Source organism: Drosophila suzukii, chromosome X, assembly GCF_043229965.1.
Source record: "Drosophila suzukii chromosome X, CBGP_Dsuzu_IsoJpt1.0, whole genome shotgun sequence".
Classification (NCBI taxonomy): Eukaryota; Metazoa; Arthropoda; class Insecta; order Diptera; family Drosophilidae; genus Drosophila; species Drosophila suzukii.
Window position 1 is genome coordinate 32,192,757 of NC_092084.1, and position 20,749 is coordinate 32,213,505.

The window sequence follows — 20,749 nt, forward strand, 5'->3', positions numbered from 1 at the left end:
AATTTGATACATCGGACTATTCAGATGAAAGAATTAATCTATATAACTTTAAAAGAGTTAACAAAAAAAGTTTAGGGTTTTTTAAAGATGATCTTAACGGTAAACTTATGACAGAATTTGTAGGTCTGTGCTCAAAGGTTTATTGTTATAGAATAGATCAAGTTAAATCTTCACATAATAAAGCAAAGGGAGTGAGTTCACGAAATCTTACAATCGAAGACTATGAAAACGTTTTATTAACTGGGGCCTCACTATATGGTAATAGAACAATGTTTAGATCAAAAGCACATAAAATAACTACAGTTAAAGTAAATAAAAAAATTCTTTGTGGCAAAAATAACAAAAGAAAACGTAATGTTAATGAAACACAATTTTTAGAGTTAAGTAATGAAGACCATGGTACGACATCAATAAAACATCAGAGATTAATTGAAAAAGATATTTTAGAAAATGTTGAATGGCTAGAATCAAATTCATTTTGCTTGGGTGAGATGATACAAAATAATTATGTGAACGATGGAGAATCATTAGATAGCCTTAAATTTCAAAAGGAACATATTGAAAAAGAACTATTTTATAAATCAGTTGAATTGGAGATGTTTTATTATGATCGAGACTTTGGAAAATATAAATGAAAATGATTTTGAGTTTGTAAAAAGTATTTTTATTATATTTAATTTTAATTTAAAACATTGTACAAAAAATATTAATATTAAACTTAATATAAGATAAGATAATATGTAAATAAAAATTAATTAAATAAATCATTTATTATACTACAAAATGTCTTCCTTGTTTATCCAGCTAGCCTTTGAAAACCCGAGCCACTTAACCAAAACTTTATTTCCTTTTCGCCTTACAACTTTTTCAACTTGGTATGTGTGGGGAAATCGTGTTTTTTTCAGTTCTTCTTTATAGAATCCGCCCTGAATCGGGCTACCATCTAAATCTTCAAGTAAGTATGTTTTAGGGTATGTATTCTTCACCTTTCTAATTTTAAAGATTTCAGTTGTATAGTTTGGTGTATACCCTTTCTCAAAGACATGTTTATATTTACTGATACGAACGTGGTCCCCCTTACGGAATTTACTTGCAACAAATATTTTCAGGTGATTATACGATGTTTGTAATATTTGTTATACCCGTTACTCGTAGAGTAAAAGGGTATACTAGATTCGTCGGAAAGTATGTAACAGGCAGAAGGAAGCGTTTCCGACCCCATAAAGTATATATATTCTTGATCAGGATCACTAGCCGAGTCGATCTAGCCATGTCCGTCTGTTCGTCTGTCCGTCTGTCCGGATGAACGCTGAAATCTCGGAAACTATGGGAGCTAGGCTATTGAGATTTGGCGTGCAGATTCCTGAGCTTCCTACGCAGCGCAAGTTTGTTTCAGTAGACTGCCACGCCCACTCTAACGCCCACAAACCGCCCAAAACTGTGGCTCCTACAGTTTTGATGCTAGATAGAAAATATTAACTGAAATGTAATGTTCTCATCAATACCTATCGATTGACCCAAAAAAAAGTTTGCCACGCCCACTTTAACGCCCACAAACCGCAAAACCCTGTGACGCCCACAATTTTCATGCTAGATAAAAAATTTTAACTGAAATGTATTGGTCTCGTCAATACCTATCGATTGATCCAAAAAAAAAAAAAATTTGCCACGCCCACTCTAACGCCCATAACGCTTAAATCTGTATACCGCCGGTAGGTGGCGCATTTTAATCTCGCTTTGCTGCTTGCATATCTCCATTTAGCTGAGTAACGGGTATCTGATAGTCGAGGTACTCGACTATAGCGTTCTCCCTTGTTTTTCATTGGAAGAATTGACTTTACTTGGACTCATTTTTATTGTTCTATGCTCTCTATTATTATATTTATTAATTAATTGTTTATACATGTCTATCCACTTATATTTTCCATTGAAACTAAACTCACGCCACATTAACTCTTTAAGAGTTCTATTGAAACGTTCAACTATTGATGCTTTTAGAGTACTGAAGGTTGAATAATGATTTATCCTATAACTTTTCATTAATACCTTAAATTTGGAATTAAAGAATTCAGTGCCATCATCAGTTTGCAGGTTTCTTGGTGTTCCATGACCCGATTTAAATATTCTCTCCATGGCTTGGGAAACATCATTTGCATTTTTTGATTTTAATGCCTCACCCCAAGCATATTTCGAAAATGTGTCTATAACAGTCAACAAGTATCGGTACCCATCATTAGATTTTTAAAAGGCTCCCATTTCAACCAAATCTGCTTGCCACAGATCGTTTATACCCCTTGTAATCACTCGTCTTCGTTGAAAGTTTTTTCGAGATGGTCCGTGCAACTCATTTACGATTTCTCGCTTAATCATATTCTTCTAATAGGCTGAAAAGCAACACCTTCTAACTCAATTGTGGTTTTTTTCGGTAATGATATCGGTTTTGTTACATATTTAAATATATAGTCCTCAATGGTTTTAATCTTTTCCCTAATTTTGGCAAAAATTTGGTCAGCGCTGTCTGCCCTCTCACTATTCAATTCAATTTTATTTTCTAAGCTTGAAATTTTTGTGAGTCGACGATTAACATTTTGAGTTATAATTTTTCTTAAATCTTCTCCCAACTTTCCGAGGATCTCATCAGTATACTGTTTCGTTGCTAGATCATTGTTGTCTAAAGGCTTAGATCCGTTTCTGATACGTTTATTTTGAGCATTTAGATTACCGTCCTCATCGATGAATAATCCCTCAGTAAAATTAACACGTCTTTTCAAATTTTCTGATCGTTCCTTATCAACAGAAAAATGTCCAAACTTGTCGACAGACATGATGTTTATAAATGTAAAACATATTTGTCCTTCCTATTTATACTCATTAATATATAATCCTTTCTTCACGCAATTCCTCTAATATTGAAAAAATTTCGATGTTGTGGCTGGTGTTACCCGCTCCTTTTGATGCTACTAAAATTTCCAATCGTTCGACTAACTCATTTACATCATTCCAATATACATAGTTTGGATTTGATTTCTGAAGAGTCATGTAACCAAAGCCTGTTTTTGAGCGAAGTGGAGTAGACGTTGTAGGACTGAAATCTTTGTCTATCAACTTCTTAATAATATGGCTATATTTGTATGCTCGTGTACCCTTGATTCTGTTATTAGGTTTAAAGCCTACTCTATGTATATTCGTTTCTAAAATAATTGTTTTATACATTTTCAAGTCTTGATCATCATAGATTTCAGGTTTACTAAGAAAAATTAGAGAGTACAGACCAGGAGTCAGATCACAACTCATTCCACTAGAAAATGTTATTTTATTATTTTTAATTTTTAATTCTTTATCTCCCAAAGTTAATGAATTGTTTGCGCTTTTTTTAGGTCCATAACCCTTATCCAACACATTTCCTCTGGTCAAATTACTGATATTAAAATCATAATTATAACTAGTGTTATTATCTTCTAGCTCTGCATCCACACCCATATCGGCCTCTCCTGTATACATTGGTAAAGGTGTTGTCCCTTCTTCTTCACTCTTTTCCGTCTCCTTTTTCTCTTCTTCTATATCTTCCTCTATATTCGTTTGTGAAAAGAATTGATTATAGGAATCACTATCATCGAAAGACCTTGGTGGAGTTATGTTTCGATTAGACTGCGGATCTTTCTCATTAGTTGTAAAGTAGAAATCGTCAAGCTCTCTCTCATCACCATCGTATTTCTTAATTTGCTTCATTTCACGCTTTACTTTTATACTATCTTTTACATTAGAAATCTTTTGTTTTTTATTTTCCTTAACAAGTTCATGTAAGGGTTCAGTAATAGGTTTAAAAGTTTCCTCCAATTGTTAATTCGTATGATTTTTGACTTGTTTGAGATCATCGAATTTTCGCTTCAAAGCAAATCTAGCTTTGCTTAACTGTGACAAAATATTCATTGTAGTATATTGTTCAAACTTTATAGGTGAAAGATTTAAAATTTCCGAAATTCATGTAGTCACTCCTCAGTTACTAAACAAATACTGTTTAGGGAACGCCAAGATCTGTAATATTTATATACCATTTCCGAATAAAAAAAAGATTCGATACATTTTCTTCATTATATTTTAAAAAGTGTATTTATTGTTATATTCTTAAAATCTCAATCCTTTTAATGATTACTGACTTATTTCTAAATACAAATTGTCATTACTTTTATAAATATTAAATTTTCCATCAACCATTTCATTGATGACATCATCTTGAAGAGAGGTGTACCTTTCCGGCATGTACAGAATGTGCTCCTCCAACTCGAGAGCAATAGATTCTCCAACCTTTGTTGTTTTGCGCTCCGCCTTGAGGATCGGGAATCTTACATTTTCAGGCATCCTTGTCTTCGATAACAGTGTCTTTTTATTAAATTTATTGAACTCTTTAACTACAATGTTCATCTAGTTTTCCTGATTAATGAAGGTTGTTGAGTTTTTTGGACTTGGTACAGTTGTTCCACGTTGTTTTTAGCTGTATTTTGATGTTTACTACCTGTTAAGCAGTTGTTCAGTACTTGTTTCGTAGTTGCTTACTACTTGTTTTAGCTGGTTAATAGCTGTTATTAGATGGTTATAATCTGTTTAGTAGCTGTTAACTAGTTGTTTACTAGTTGTTATAAGCTGGTCACCAGCTGTTTTGAGCTGTTATGAGCAGTTATAGGTTTTTTTTGTTAAGAATGATCAAAAATTCTTGTCCTCTAGACGACGTTCGATGTGAAGTAGAAACTTAGACTGTGAATTTGAACGCGTGCAGGTCCACTTTTTATACCATACAGAGTTCACACATACACGTACCCATACATTGATTTTCAACCCCCCAAATGTAAATTAACCATTTAAATATACCGGTTTTGACTCCACATTTTCTACGAAAGAAAGTAGAAAAGCGAGGCTCAGGTGTCCACAGTTGTATGTATCAAAGTCTTGAACTCTATCGTAGTTGTATTGTATTCTGTGTCCCAAGTATTTCACAACTTCTCTAGGTGGCTGAAGATTTCCAAAACTGTCGAAATAATGTATATTATTTTTATTTTTATTATATGCAACCCAATGTGTACCACTTGATCGTGAATTATCTAAGTTTACTATACCACACTCCCTACTTTTTAATGCTTCTGGGAGTAGATCTCTCATAAACACCCCTCTAAAATGTGTGATATATTTCCTAGCAAAATGTATAATGTCGATATTTGATAGTGGTCTATTGGGTAGCAGAGAAATTAGTTTTTTCGCTTCTTAATTCCTTTCCCCTTACTATAGGGCTTAAGAAAGAAACCATAACCCTTTCTATAGGGCTTGAGATATAATCCTTCTCCTACAGCAACACTTTCAATTTTCCTATTGTGACGTTTTTTCTCCTCCATATCTACCTTAGCCATTCTCGCACTGTTAATTGTTTTTGCAATTGCTGCACTACCACTTGCTAAACTACCAAGAGCGCTGAGGGCTGTCAAGATCGGCACGATTGGTAGATAACCTCCAATTTTGGGTACATTAATTACACGAGGTACTTTAACATTTTTCTTAGAACCCATTGATTGATGAATTGATTTACGTGCAACTTTAATTGCACTCATAATGTCTAATGGTTTTTGTTTTTTTAATGTCTTAGTAGCAGCATTAATTACAGTCGAAAGGTTTGTCTTCTTTATTTTATTCTTCAATATCTTTTTCCTTCCTTTCTTTTCCGTTTTATTCAATCCCATACCAAATTTTTTTTTGGCTTTCATTATATTTGTAACAAAGTATGCTGCTGCTCTTTCACCAAGACTGCTATCTGGTGCCTTGACACGCGACCAGGCTTTGTCAATTAATATGGAGTCAGCTCTCAATGCCTTGTTTTGAGAATATGAAATATCGTGCTCTTTGCCAGCTTCATCCAATGGGTTTATTCCTTGATCACCACGTTCCAACCGTTTCTGTAACTTTGTACCCGGTCCACAAAAATTATATCCCGGAATATGGGCTTCAAACGGTAATGTATTAATAAGCTTATCGACAAGACCACCACCGTGTTTACAATTAAAAATACGACTGATGCGATTATAAAAACGTTTCCCCATTTTATTGATGTTTAATCATCAAAGATTTCTCATTGAATGAGGTACATTAGGTTAAAAGATGCGTTTAATAAGTCAGAAACAAAAAATTGTAGTTAGAAATATTAACGATGAAAACGAGAAAAATCTACCGCCACGACATAGTGCTCTCTTACCGAACACAATAAGGGCTCTAATTGTTGGGCCTTCGAATTGTGGTAAAACTAATATTATGTTAAGTCTAATAGAGAGTCCTAATGGATTAAAATTCGAAAATGTTTATATATTTTCAAAAAGTTTATATCAACCTAAATATGAGTACTTGGAGAAATTAATCAAACCGATTAAAGGAATGGGATATCATACATTCTCCCATAATGAGGGTGTACTAGACCCCAGTGAAGCTAAACACAATTCCATTATGATATTCGATGACGTAGCATGTGAAAAACAAGATAACATAAGATCTTATTTTTGTATGGGTCGACATAAAAATATCGACTCTTTTTATTTATGTTAAACCTATAGTCATATACCTAAACATCTGATTCGTGACAATGCCAACTTTATTATAATGTTTAAGCAAGATGATTTAAATATGCGGCATATATATCGGGACCATATTAACACTGATATGAATTATAAAACATTTGTGAAAATTTGTCAAAAATGTTGGGAGGACAAGCACGGATTCCTATTAATTAGCAAGGATAACGAAATGGATAACGGAAGATACAGAAAAGGATTTGATCAATTTATTATGATTTAAGGAGTAATTTCAATATAAAGCTTGGTTAGATACTTACAATCCCACAGTTTATCAAGAGATTTCAATATGTCTAGATCACTTGCATTATCCTTGAATGGAAATAGTTCCATTATAAATACAAACTTTTTTCCACCTATCGAATTGAATGGTCGATATGAGTGCGCTCTTATCGATTTTAATATGTACAATTCGATTTCAAATATTGATGAAAAAAATAACCTCTTCCACATCGGTGACAAGGTTATTACAATTCCAACTAGATCATATGAATTGAATGATATCACCGATTTCATTTACAATAAACTAAAAGACTATAACCTTGAAAATACATTTAAAATTCGAAGTAATAATAATACACTTCAAGTTGAAATAACTACCATGCGAGAGTCAGTTTACTTTAATAAGGAAAGATCGGTTGGACAGCTGTTTGGTTTCCATCAAAAAGTACTAGAACCACATCCTACAAAAACCTATCGATCAGATCAGACCGTGAACATATTAAAAATTAATACAATTCGTTTGGAATGTAATATAATCAGCGGTTCATATGTAGATAATACACCGAATCATACATTACATGAGTTTGGCATTAATGTTCCGCCTGGGTATAAAATGACAGTGACACCACATAACCTAATTTATTTACCAATCAACTGTGACGAAATAAGCACACTATCTATACGCATAGTTGATCAAAACGGTGATTTGGTGAATTTACGTGGTGAAAACGTTTCGATTCGCATGCACATTCGGTTAATAGAATGATTATTTATAATAAAAGTCGTAGCTTAAGTCCTCAGCCAAGCATTACTAATTGTAAAGCTATAGAAAGAGGATCAAAAGTAAAAAGAAGCTTACTTACTTTGAAAAATAAACTATTTTTAAAGTCGTTAGGCTTGAAGCTTCGAGTATAATATAAAAGGTGAAAAGGAAAACAATGAACGAAATTTTAAATGTTCGAGAAAAGGTTTACTCAGATGAGAGTATTTCGAAGAAAGAGTTTCATACTTATTCATCGTATAATCAAACATTTAAGCCAAACGATGAAATTCGAATTACTATTCGAAATCAAGACTTGTACGTGCTTCCTCACGAAAGTTACCTTAATTTTCAAGGAATTATTAGAAAAGATTCACCGAATGGACCTACAACTGATAATGTTACCACTTTTTTTAAAAATAATTGTATGGCTTACTTTTTGGATGAAATTAAGTAAGAAATAAATGGATGTGAGATTGATAAAACACGATTTGTCGGTATGACTACAACCCTAAAAAATTATATATCTCTGGATAATCTTCAAAGTCAAAATCTATTTAATTCCGGATGGAGCAGTGGGGACGAAATATCTACGAGACCCCACTTTAACTTTTCTGTACCATTAAAAAATTTATTGGGATTTGCTGAGGATTATAAAAAAGTTTTGTTAAATTGTAAACACGAACTAGTGTTGATGCTAACTAAGAATCTTGGTGATGTGTTTGAACAAACCAGAAGTGAACAAACTTTTAAGTTGGAAATGTCGAATATAACCTGGAAAATTCCCCATGTAACTCCGAGCGATTTTGCAAAAATTAAGATGTACGATATTATTAAAAGTGGTGTAAACCTACCAATCGCATTCCGGAGTTGGGATTCATATGTTAACCCCAAATTGGGGTATGGAAGTCAACACAGCTGGAATGTGAAATTGTCGGCTAACCGCGAAAAACCAAGATATGCTATAATTGGATTTACACTAAATGGAGAACTTATCACAAATAACTTATCAAACTTGAAAGTTCACTTGAATTCAGAGTCATATCCATATGATAATCTGAATGTTGATTTTAGTAAGAATCAGTATGCTCACCTATATGAAATGTATACAAGATTTCAATCTAGTTACTATAATCGTGAGTCACAACCATTTTTGACCCCAAATGAATTTAAATTGAAGGCCCCTATTATTGTGGTTGATCTTTCATATCAAAACGAATCAGTGAAAACTGGTCCTATTGATGTGAGAATTTCAATAGAACTGAAGACACCAAGTCATGAAAATACCCAAGCTTACTGTCTCCTCATACATGACCGTTTAGTTGAATATAACCCATTAAACGGACTAGTACAACGAGTTGTTTAACATTAGAAAAATGTTGAAAGATACTGTTTCGATTGATGTTCAAGGTTTCTTTGATAATAATAATAATTTAATTCTAAAGGAAATTGGAACTGTATTCAAAAAGATCCAAGCTTGAATAATAGTTTTTTAATAGAACCACCATATGATTTTACTTTGCTAAATACAAAATCTCGAAAGACTGCAATTTGGTTAACCAATACACATCACAAAATTTTTTGGAACGATGGAGAAAATATTTTCCACAAACTCGAAAGTATCTAAGGACAATTACAAGCGGAAAACAAATTATTTGTAAAGGTGTGGAAAAGAAACGATTTCTACAGACGTTTTTTAGGAGTCGTCAGCTCATTAATATCGAGGAAATGGGCTGTCCGTCATTAAACAGGTTTAAAGGAAACCGGTTTCCCTATTGTGAAACACACCTTAAGGGCGGAGTTTTTTTCATACGTCATTTTGAAGTGGAGACTAGATGTGTAAGGCCCTGTAAGAAAATAAAATTAATTTAATGAAATTTCATGAGGAAATTGATCAATTTATTGAACACTTTAAAGGAGATATAATTGGTCAGCATTTTCAATACCTTCTAAACACAAAAACTATGTTCATGAACCGAGGTGGACATGATCTCAAAACTACGAATTATGGTGAACACTTTACATTTTGTAATCCAGAAATGACGTCGGAAACGTGCGCCTGCTTCTTCTATGCAAATCGCCGGAATCAAAGCAGAAAATTAATTTCTATATATAACAAAAATGTTCGCAATACCAAAATAAATGAATAAATGTATTATTATGCTACAAAATAAACTTCTGACTTTTTATTTCGAGTTAAAATTACAGGTACGGAGAATGGAAAATATTTCCTTGACTGAGATATGTCGGCTACTTGCGAGTTGTTGCGCGGTCGTGATTTCAACCGCTATTATGGGAACGTCGTATGAGCTCGTATGAGGTCGTTGGCGTGAGGCCCATGATCTTGTCAATGAGCGTGCGCCTGTTGGGTTGTGCATGTGTCCCTTTTATTGCGGTCAGGTAATTGACAGGTGCGCATGTTCGGGTAGCTCTTGCTTGAATCCCTTTTATGACATGTTTATGACCGATTTGTGGAAAGGAGAGAATCTTAGACAATTTACCAGTTAAACATTCTGGGGCGGAAACAAAAATGTGTATTTGAAAATATTCCACATCTGAGAATCATTAACTTGTGAGATTTATTTTTTTGGGGTTCTTTTGATTTCTAAATTAGTTTTATAAGCATAGGAAACATTATTCCCCAACATGATCGGACATGTTCCTCTAAGATAACCATCTTTGAATACTTTGGGTGTGCGACCTTTCACACGTGCACAGCAACACACCTGTGATAATGAGGCAAAAGGGTACGTGATCACACCTTTCCCTAACATGATCGGATATGTTCCTCTAAGATAACAACCTTTGGATACTATGGTTGTGCGACCTTTCTCACGTGCACTTTTCTCACCTGACTATTAATTGCAGATAATGAGAGGAAGGATACATGATCAATATTGTCACATGGGGATGTGGGGGCGATGGGGTCAATTAATTTTACTCTTTATAGACATGATCGTGACATTTTTATGACTTAAAAGCCCATTAAAATCAGTTAATTTATTGGATTATGCTAATTGTCCCAGAACCCGCATACGTTATTGAGGGGGGAGGGGAGGCGGGGGCCATTAATATGCTAATTGTCCCAGAATCCGCGTTTCCCTACTACTCAGCGCAAGTTCATTTTGCTCCAACGTTAACCTAGTATACCCTTTTACTCCACGAGTAACGGGCTTCACTTTTCAAAAAAAACTAGAGACATTCGCACCGTCAACATACAAAAGTTCTAATCTCAACTTTCGTGACGAAAATGTACTATACGATCTACTAAATAAATGCACTTTCTAAATTTTTCTCATTTGGCACGCCTGTGCCACAGGCATATGCCTGTGTAGGTAATAAGCTGTACGATTTTGAAAAAGAGTGCCTATCAATTGAGCTAGAAAAAGTTTGGTACACCCACAAACGCTATTAACGCTTAAGTCCGACTGTTCCCCCCGTCTTAAAGATTTTGAAAAGGTGAAAATGGGATTTAGTTTTGTTTGCCCATTTACCTAAAAATTGTTCAAGTCATCACCGCTAGGTGGCTCCCTGAAATCGCTTTGCTGCTTGCATTCTCCATCTCCCTTGCGCTTCCTTTAAGACAATACAAGAGAGTCCGTAAATAAGCTCATTTTACATTTAATGGATGTGTTATATATTATTTTGCTGATGTAATAGGAACAATTATGCATAGAACATATGGCTCGATTTCCTATGTCTTTGGTGAAGGCTGATGAACCTCTTCGTTCTGCTGCTCACCCTGCTGCCCGTTCTGCCCCCCGTATTGACCATTGGCCAGCTCCTCGTCCATCTTAGGTTTCTTGGCTTTGAGCAGTTCCCTCTGATCGTAGGCCTCTATACGCTCCTCCAGTTGGTCGACCTCCAGCCACATTTGGGACGCCAGAAGCCAATTCGGCGGTAGATTGTCGTTGATTAGGGTCATCAGAGTTTCCAGACGTTTACGATCCCAGTGATTGGCATTTTCGCTTCGATTGGTCATCAGGGACTGCAGATATTCAATCGGTTGCTCGCCGTTATTCGGGATGATCACACGGTCGGCTGAATCCAGAGTACCGTCGTCCATCGCCTGGCAGGCCTTCTCATTCAAATCGGGAACAAACGGTGGGCAAGCCGCCGGTTGTTTACATATCATGATGGAAGCGGCCAACGGTTCTGCCTGCGGATTGACCGCCGGCATCAGGTGCGTGGCCAAATGTTGGGACGGCGGTGTCTGCAAGGCATTCATCTTCTTGAGCTTCGACGGACCCATTGCCAGGACATTCGTTTGGGTGCCAACTGAACGCCGGGACGCGGTCTCGGTCGTCTGCACTACCGGTACCACGCTCCCCGGTGCGATCATCGAAATGCGTTTCTTTGGGGCCATGGCTGTGGCTAACTGAATATGCCGAAATTGTATAGAGGGCTGCAGGGCTGCCACCTAAAAGCCATAACTTAATGTGTTTTTGTATCCTTCGATAGCCAATTTTTTGGTTTACGACAATACCGATTTATTTTGGACACATATTTTTTATTAACTTTTAGTGTAGGGGAGTGAAGGGTATGAACGACTCCTTTTTGAATGCCACTTTTTCAAAAATTAATATGTTTTAAAAGTTTAAAAGCAGAAAGTTGCCGACATCTATTGAGCATATTCCCGTAAAAGTTCGATGGTAAAATTCCAGCGGAGTTAAGTACTACAGCTCTTGGCGTAAGCCAATAATTTTTCACTTCTAATAATTGTAGGGTAAAGTGACGAACTGATAAATACACTCTAAAACTTTATCCAAATTATTGATTTTTTCTTTAAGAAATGTTGAAATTTGACAATAATGCAATTCAAATGTACTTGTACTCTTAAAACAAAAGAAAACGCTATAGTCGATGGCCTCAACTATTAAATACCCGTTACTCAGCTTAAGGGAGTGCGAGATTGATGGAGATATGCTTAAAGCAAATCTGTTTTTTTCACTACAACACCTACCCTATAGCGCCACCTATCTTTTTCTTCTTTAGCGCCACAGGCGGCTGAACTTAAAATAATTAACGAAGCAACATAACATTATTATACCCGTCAATCGTAGAGTAAAAGGGTATACTAGATTCGTCGGAAAGTATGTAACAGGCAGAAGGAAGCGTTTCCGACCACATAAAGTATATATATTCTTGATCAGGATCACTAGCCGAGTCGATCTAGCCATTTCCGTCTGTCCGAATGAACGCTGAGATCTCGGAAACTATACAAGCTACAATGTTGGGATTAGGCATGCAGATTCCTAAAATTCCTGCGTAGCGCAAGTTTGTTTCAGCAGGGTACCACGCCCACTCTAACGCCCACAAACCGCCCGAAACTGTGGCTCCTACTGTTTTGATGCTAGAATAAAATAATAAAATAAAAGAAACCGACCACAAATTAAAATGTGAACGCGGATATCTCGGAAACTATATAAGATAGAGAATTGAGATTTAGATTCCGAATTTGCCCATAAGCCGCCTAAGTCTGTGGCTCCCACAATTTTCATGCTAGATAAAAAATCTTAACTGAAATGTTTTAGCCTCGTCAATACCTATCCATTGACCCAAAAAAAGATTGCCACGCCCACTCTAATGTCCATAACGCGTAAATCATAACCACATATTGAGATCGCGGGTAGGTGGTGCATTTCAATTTCGCTTTGCTGCTTGCTTATGGTTCCTAAAATTGAGTATTTTCTAATTTCCATCCTAGCACAGCTTTCTCTCTGAAACTGTACAAAAAATTAAAAAATATTTTTATTTTTTATTCCATCTTAAAACATCGTTCACAACCAAATTTCCGACGTTCCAAACCGGGCGCCGACCTCAAATCTAGTATAAATCAAAATGTATAAATAAATAAAGAAGACATTTCAAGGGAACCAAAAAAAGGTCTCTTTACAGATTTAACTCGTTTATCTGGCAATTTTCGCAAGCTCTCATGCGGATACTTAAAAGTTATTCTACTAGTCAATGATTTCGATAGGTAACGATCACCTTCCAGCAATTCTGTTACCACAAGCAGTCCTTTAAACTTGAGATCCAATTTCGTTTTATGCCGTTCCTCACTTCGAAGCAAGACATGATCGCCAATCCCATGTTTCACAATTTTTGCCTTATTTTGATCAACTCTACTTTTATCACATCTTGCATTTTTATCCATATTCTCGTTAGCTTCTGCCCTAGCTTCCTTACAATGCATCTTAGGTTCAGCTATTATGGGTAACATGCCCAAAGGTCTTGCCTGCCTTCCTATTAGTAATTCTAAGAGTACAATTCATAGCTAACACCAGTTTACAAAAAACACCAATTTACAAAAAAAAATAATGAAGTACGCCTTCAAGAAAACCTTTGTTTTCCCGTAAGGTACATATCCCTGATAAAGAAAAGAGCACTTAAAATTTTTTCTATGGTACCAATTTTGTATAAAGTGTTAAAAGCGTTTTTCGCACTTTCTAACTATTTTCTAACTCGAGTTCTGATAAACCGAATTCGGTCATCAAAGACTCATTTTACAGGTAATAGAATGCCCTTTAACTTTTTAATACACATAATTGAGTTCCATTCATAAGTTTAGAAGCTACCCTTCGTCAAAGTTGAAAACGTTGGAAAAAATTCAAAAACGCTGGCATAAATGGCTTCTTTAAAAATACACGCCTAAAAACTGAAATTAGTTTTATGTTGTTTTCTTGAAGGCTGAACCTTAACGGAGAACATGCGCAGTTGATCACTACAATCCGTTGGTAAATCGATTTTTTACACATTTTTAAACGTTAATACCCAAGTTCGGTATTCGGGAGCAGCGGCCGTTAAACATTATTTTAAATTTTCAGTGTTGGGGAACGTAAGAATTTGGTGCAAGTTGGGGGGCTTAACTTTTCCGATTTCCCCCTTTGAATTTTATCTTAGTTTTCCGGCATTTTATGCCAAATTCACGGCTCTACGAAGAAAATATCCGCAGCGGTTCCGCGACGGACCAAACGTCTTGCAGCGCGATCGAACAACTGCCTTTGGCTCTCGCTCAAAGGAAGAACGAACCCCAAGCAAAAGCTTTTGATTTGTAACTTAGCAAACAAAAATGGTTATGTGTGTCGGGTCTTCTTCCATCGCCCCAAAGGCAATGCTGTTGGCGGGGCCCTGAACTGGGCCTCTTTTCCGCTTCTCGACCTAGTTTTTCGAGCAGCTTGTCCGGCTCCAAATATAATAGGGGATGACCTCCACAGATCTCTCTCGAATTCACGGCGGCCGCGCAGAAACCTTTTGAGGACGGCTGGTAGCCTAATCCGTAGTTAATCTCCTAAATATATCTCCTTTTTTCCGGTGGCCCAGCAAGATGAACAGGCCGACCTTAGTCACTAGCGCTAAACTTTGCGGATTAAACACTTGTAGACAAATTTTCACTACTGCTCGCCTAGGCTGCCAAAACGGAAAAGACCGACTCTGATGCCAAAATTCAGGCGGTAACCCAAACCACGAAGTATGGGGTGAAAAACTAGACCCGAGAAAGCCTAACATTTGCCCCTGTTGCTCTCACTTATTCCGAAACCTGCTACAGAACATTTCTTCGCACGAATGCTAGATGGCGCCACCCCTGTGTCTCTATGAGCCACTTCTGCTTAAGCAAGCGCTACACTATAAATAATATATATTCCTGATCAGGATTACTTGTTAAGTCGATCTTTCCATTTCCGTCTGTCGGTCCGTCCGTACGCTGAGATCTCGGAAACTATAAGGGCTAGAACGTTGGGTCTTGGCACGTATGTATATTCTTGGGCTTCTTGAGCAGCGCAAGTTCATTTTGCCCCAACGATAACCTAGTATACCCTTTTACTCCACGAGTAACGGGCTTCACTTTTCAAAATCTTGAAAAACACCTCTTAAGGAAGTAAAAAACTAGAGACATTCGCACTTTCAACATACAAAAGTAATAATCTCAACTTTCGTGACGAAAATGTACTATACGATCCACTAAATAAATTCACTTTCTAAATTTTTCTCATTTGGCACGCCTGTGCCACAAGCATATTCCTGTGTAGGTAATAAGCTGTACGATTTTGAAAAAGAGTGCCTATCGATTGACCTAGAAAAACTTTGGTACACCCACAAACGCTATTAACGCTTAAGTCCGACTGTTCCCCCCTGTCTTAAAGATTTTGTAAGGTGAAAATGGGATTTAGTTTTGTTTGCCCATTTACCTAAAAATTGTTCAAGTCATCACCGCTAGGTGGCTCCCTGAAATCTCGAAAAAAGTCGCTTTGCTGCTTGCATTCTCCATCTCCCTTGCGCTTCCTTTAAGACAATACAAGAGAGTCCGTAAATAAGCTCATTTTACATTTAATGGATGGGTTATATATTATTTTGCTGATGTAATATGAACAATTATGCATAGAACATATGGCTCGATTTCCTAAGTCTTTGGTGAAGGCTGATGAACCTCTTCGTTCTGCTGCTCACCCTGCTGCCCGTTCTGCCCCCCGTATTGACCATTGGCCAGCTCCTCGTCCATCTTAGGTTTCTTGGCATTGAGCAGTTCCCTCTGATCGCAGACCTCTATACGCTCCTCCAGTTGGTCGACCTTCAGCCACATTTGGGACGCCAGAAGCCAATTCGGCGGTGGATTGTCGTTGATTAGGGTCATCAGAGTTTCCAGACGTTTACGATCCCAGTGTTCGGCATTTTCGCTTCGATTGGTCATCAGGGACTTCAGATATTCAATCGGTTGCTCGCCGTTATTCGGGATGATCACACGGTCGGCTGAATCCAGAGTACCGTCGTCCACCGCCTGGCAGGCCTTCTCATTCAAATCGGGAACAAACGGTGGGCAAGCCGCCGGTTGTTTACATATCATGATGGAAGCGGCCAACGGTTCTGCCTGCGGATTGACCGCCGGCATCAGGTGCGTGGCCAAATGTTGGGACGGCGGTATCTGCAAGGCATTCATCTTGCGCTTCGACGGACCCATTGCCAGGACATTCGTTTGGGTGCCAACTGAACGCGGGGACGCGGTCTCGGTCGTCCGCACTACCGGTACCACGCTCCCCGGTGCGATCATCGAAATGCGTTTCTTTGGGGCCATGGCTGTGGCTAACTGAATATGCCGAAATTGTATAGATTTTTTTACTTTTTATAGAAAGGCGCTAGAGCTTGACGTTGTCGAAAAGTTCCGATTGCAATAATTCAGCTGTCACAGGAAAACGAATGGCCTACTAGCTCATCATATCTAAGGAACAGGGCTGCCACCTAAAAGCCATAACTTAATGTGTTTTTGTATCCTTCGATAGCCAATTTTTTGGTTTACGACAAGACCGATTTATTTTGGACATATATTTTTTATTAACTTTTAGTGTAGGGGAGTGTAGGGTATGAACGACTCGTTTTTTGAATGCCACTTTTCCAAAAATTAATATATTTTAAAAGTTTAAAAGCAGAAAGTTGCCGACATCTATTGAGCATATTCCTGTAAAAGTTCGATGGTAAAATTCCAGCGGAGTTAAGTACTACAGCTCTTGGCGTAAGCCAAAAATTTTTCACTTCTAATAGTTGTAGGGTAAAGTGACGAACTGATAAATACACTCTAAAACTTTATCCAAATTATTGATTTTTTCTTTAAGAAATGTTGAAATTTGACAATAATGCAATTCAAATGTAACTGTACTCTTAAAACAAAAGAAAACGCTATAGTCGATGGCCTCAACTATTAAATACCCGTTACTCAGCTTAAGGGAGTGCGAGAGGGATGGAGATATGCTTAAAGCAAATCAGCTTTTTTCACTAAAACACCTACCGGATAGCGCCACCTATCTTCTTCTTCTTTAGCGCCACAGGCGGCTGAACTTAAAATAATTAACGAAGCAACATAACATTATTATACCCGTCAATCGTAGAGTGAAAGGGTATACTAGATTCGTCGGAAAGTATGTAACAGGCAGAAGGAGCGTTTCCGACCACATAAAGTATATATATTCTTGATCAGGATCACTAGCCGAGTCGATCTAGCCATTTCCGTCTGTCCGTATGAACGCTGAGATCTCGGAAACTATACAAGCTACAATGTTGGGATTAGGCATGCAGATTCCTAAAATTCCTGCGTAGCGCAAGTTTGTTTCAGCAGGGTGCCACGCCCACTCTAACGCCCACAAACCGCCCGAAACTGTGGCTCCTACTGTTTTGATGCTAGAATAAAATAATAAAATAAAAAAAACCGACCACAAATTAAAAAAAATCGTAAATATGAACTATATAAGATAGAGAATTGAGATTTAGATTCCGAATATGCCCCTATGCCGCCTAAGTCTGTGGCTCCCACAATTTTCATGCTAGATAAAAAATCTTAACTGAAATGTTTTAGCCTCGTCAATACCTATCCATTGACCCAAAAAAAGATTGCCACGCCCACTCTAATGTCCATAGCGCGTAAATCATAACCACATATTGAGATCGCGGGTAGGTGGTGCATTTCAATTTCGCTGTGCTGTTTGCTTATGGTTTCTTAAATTGAGTATCGGGTATCTGATAGTCGAGGTACTCGACTATAGCGTTCTTCCTTGTTCAGTTTCGGCACATTCAGCGTGGTACATTTGCGTAACAAACTTGCGCTGCGTGCAAGGCTTCGGAATAAAAGTGTTAATTGGAGTGTACTGCACTCGTCAGTTCCCAAATTAATCAATTGACCAAGCCCACTCTAAAACCCACAATACGCCCACAAGCCTCATAAAATCATCAGTACGAACGGTAAGATCATGAAAACTATAAACGCGAGATTTTTGCGCATCGGAAGAGTACTTCAGCAGGGTGCCACGCCCACTGGAAAGTCCCCAAGCCGCGCAGAACTGTGGGGCCCACAATTTTAAAAGATATTTTATTTTTGATAAGCAAAAATAAGTTTCACTTCCTGCAGGCCGATAATTGCTAAAGTCGGACCACTAAATAATAATAAAAGATTTTACGCCCGTATCTAGCAAAAACATTGTCAATATCGTGACAACCGAAGATATAAATGAAAAATGTTAAATTTAGAATTGTAGAAAAGATAAAAAGCATAAAGAAAATTTATTTTCAAGTTACTAAGCTGAGTAACGGGTATATGATAGTGGGGAACTCGACTATATCATTCTTCCTTGTTTTAATTTTTCCTTATGGATCATTCCCGGGTCAACATCAAGGACTTCTTCGAAGCACATTGGAGACAGTTTATTTCCCTGGAGATTGTTTGATAAACCTTTCAAATCCTTATCTGACTTATCTAAGATTTTCTCTTGAACCTGCTAAACTTCCCAGTTTTAAATACACGTGGCTAATGGGACACCTTTTAAAGTTAGTTTTAATTAAACTGTTGTTGAATATTTAATCAGGTATATTATAATCCTTAAGTATTTTCTAATTTCCATCCTAGCACAGCTTTCTCTCTGAAACTGTACAAAAAATTAAAAAATATTTTTATTTTTTATTCCAACTGCATCTTAAAACATCGTTCACAACCAAATTTCCGACGTTCCAAACCGGGCGCCGACCGCAAATCTAGTATATATTAAAATGTATAAATAAATAAAGAAGACATTTCAAGGGAACCAAAAAAAAATCTCTTTACAGAACTGTCATCTCGACAAGCTCACAGTTTTTATTTAGACTTCTTTAAAAAAAAACCGACCACCAGCTTCCAGCAAGCCACTATCCCCATTCAAAACCCTACCATCAGCTTCCATCAACTTGCCATCAGCTTCCAGCAACGTACCAGCAGCTTTCAGCATTTGGGTTCTTAGCTTCCAGAAGACCTTCACCGTGTGAAAGCAAATTCATAAATTGGCAACTGGAAACTATTCGTGATCCTTCGACCTAAGTTGCAAAGAACTGGTGATTTCTTCAGCAAAACAAGGTAAATTTCCCCCAGCCGCGCGAAAAATAAAACCTTTTTTTTTATTTATGTGCATGTGCATTTCAACATACGTTCATACATACAGAAAGTAAACAAAGTTTAACCTTGTGCCTCAATAGGGACAGTCCACATACACAAGTATACATTGAGTGCACGCACAAAATTGTGAAAGATAATAAGGACTTCTTAGCAGTATGCAGACTTCTGCGACTTAAGTTTTTGGGGTTGATTCAATTAAATGGGCATATTAAGAAAAACGCTAAGCCAATATATATCTTTGAAGCCCACAAACGTGTTCGCAACCATATTTAACATCAGAGTTATTTGACATTAAATTCAAAGCATGGGCTGCAGGCAGAGATTTGGAGTGTATTTACATATCATATTAACAAAAAAGACGTTGCATCACATCTACACACTAAACGAAAATCAAGAACGCATTTGTCGAGTGCCTCCACAATCATACAACCGCTACTCAGCAAATCAAATCAACCTAGTAACTAACGGTTGAGTATTTCAAGCCTAAAGTTTAATACTGGCTCGATTTGTAATCAATGTGCACATTAAAAGAAAAAAAGCAATATATTGAAGAATGAAAATGCGATGCGGTTTTTATTTTGATTTGGTTATCTTATATTATCTATTTATACTACCCGTTACCCGTAGAGTAAAAGGGTACACTAGATTTGTCAGAAAGTATGTAACATGAAGAAGCAAGCGTTTCCAACCCCATAGAATATAAAGTACATTAAGTATATTGATCACGATCACTAGCCAAGTCGATCTAGCCGTGTCCGTCTGTCCAATTGTCTGATTGACCGTCTGTCCGTATGAACCCAGAGATCTCGGAAACTTTAAGAGCTAGAGTGTTGGGAATTGGCATGTAACTTGGCAGGGTGCCAAGACCACTCTTACGCCCACAACTCTAACACTAAAACCCGTCCAGCACACACATTTTTTTATGTTTTGTAAAAATTTTCAAAAGCGTTTGCCTTTTTATAAATTCCTTTCTACACGTCAAAAAATTTTGGAAATCGGACCTTCATTAAAAAGTTATAACCAAATAATAATCAATATTGTGCAATTCAATCGAGATTGCACACCACATGTAGCAAATAAGCTGTTTTCACTAATACGCCAGGGGCTAGGGGCGCTATAGGCCAGTTGGCGCTGTAAGTCAAGTGGCGCTATAGAAGAAGAAGATAGGTGGCGCTATTGACCAGGTGTGATACTGAAAAAACCATATCTTCATCCCTCTCGCATTCCCTTAAGCTTAGTAACGGGTAATAGTCGAGG

At 37.1% G+C, this 20,749-nt stretch overlaps 2 protein-coding genes across 2 annotated transcripts; both read right to left on the reverse strand.

Moving 5' to 3' along the window:
• Positions 1-11,281: 11,281 nt before the first annotated feature.
• LOC118878267 (uncharacterized) lies at positions 11,282-11,953 on the reverse strand. Its single transcript, XM_036820153.2, has one exon. The coding sequence runs from the start codon at positions 11,951-11,953 to the stop codon at positions 11,282-11,284; it is 672 nt and encodes a 223-aa protein (XP_036676048.2).
• Positions 11,954-15,988: 4,035 nt separating this feature from the next.
• Positions 15,989-16,657, reverse strand: LOC118878268 (uncharacterized). Its single transcript, XM_036820154.2, has one exon. It carries the CDS (start codon positions 16,655-16,657, stop codon positions 15,989-15,991), a length of 669 nt encoding a protein of 222 aa, XP_036676049.2.
• Positions 16,658-20,749: the final 4,092 nt, after the last annotated feature.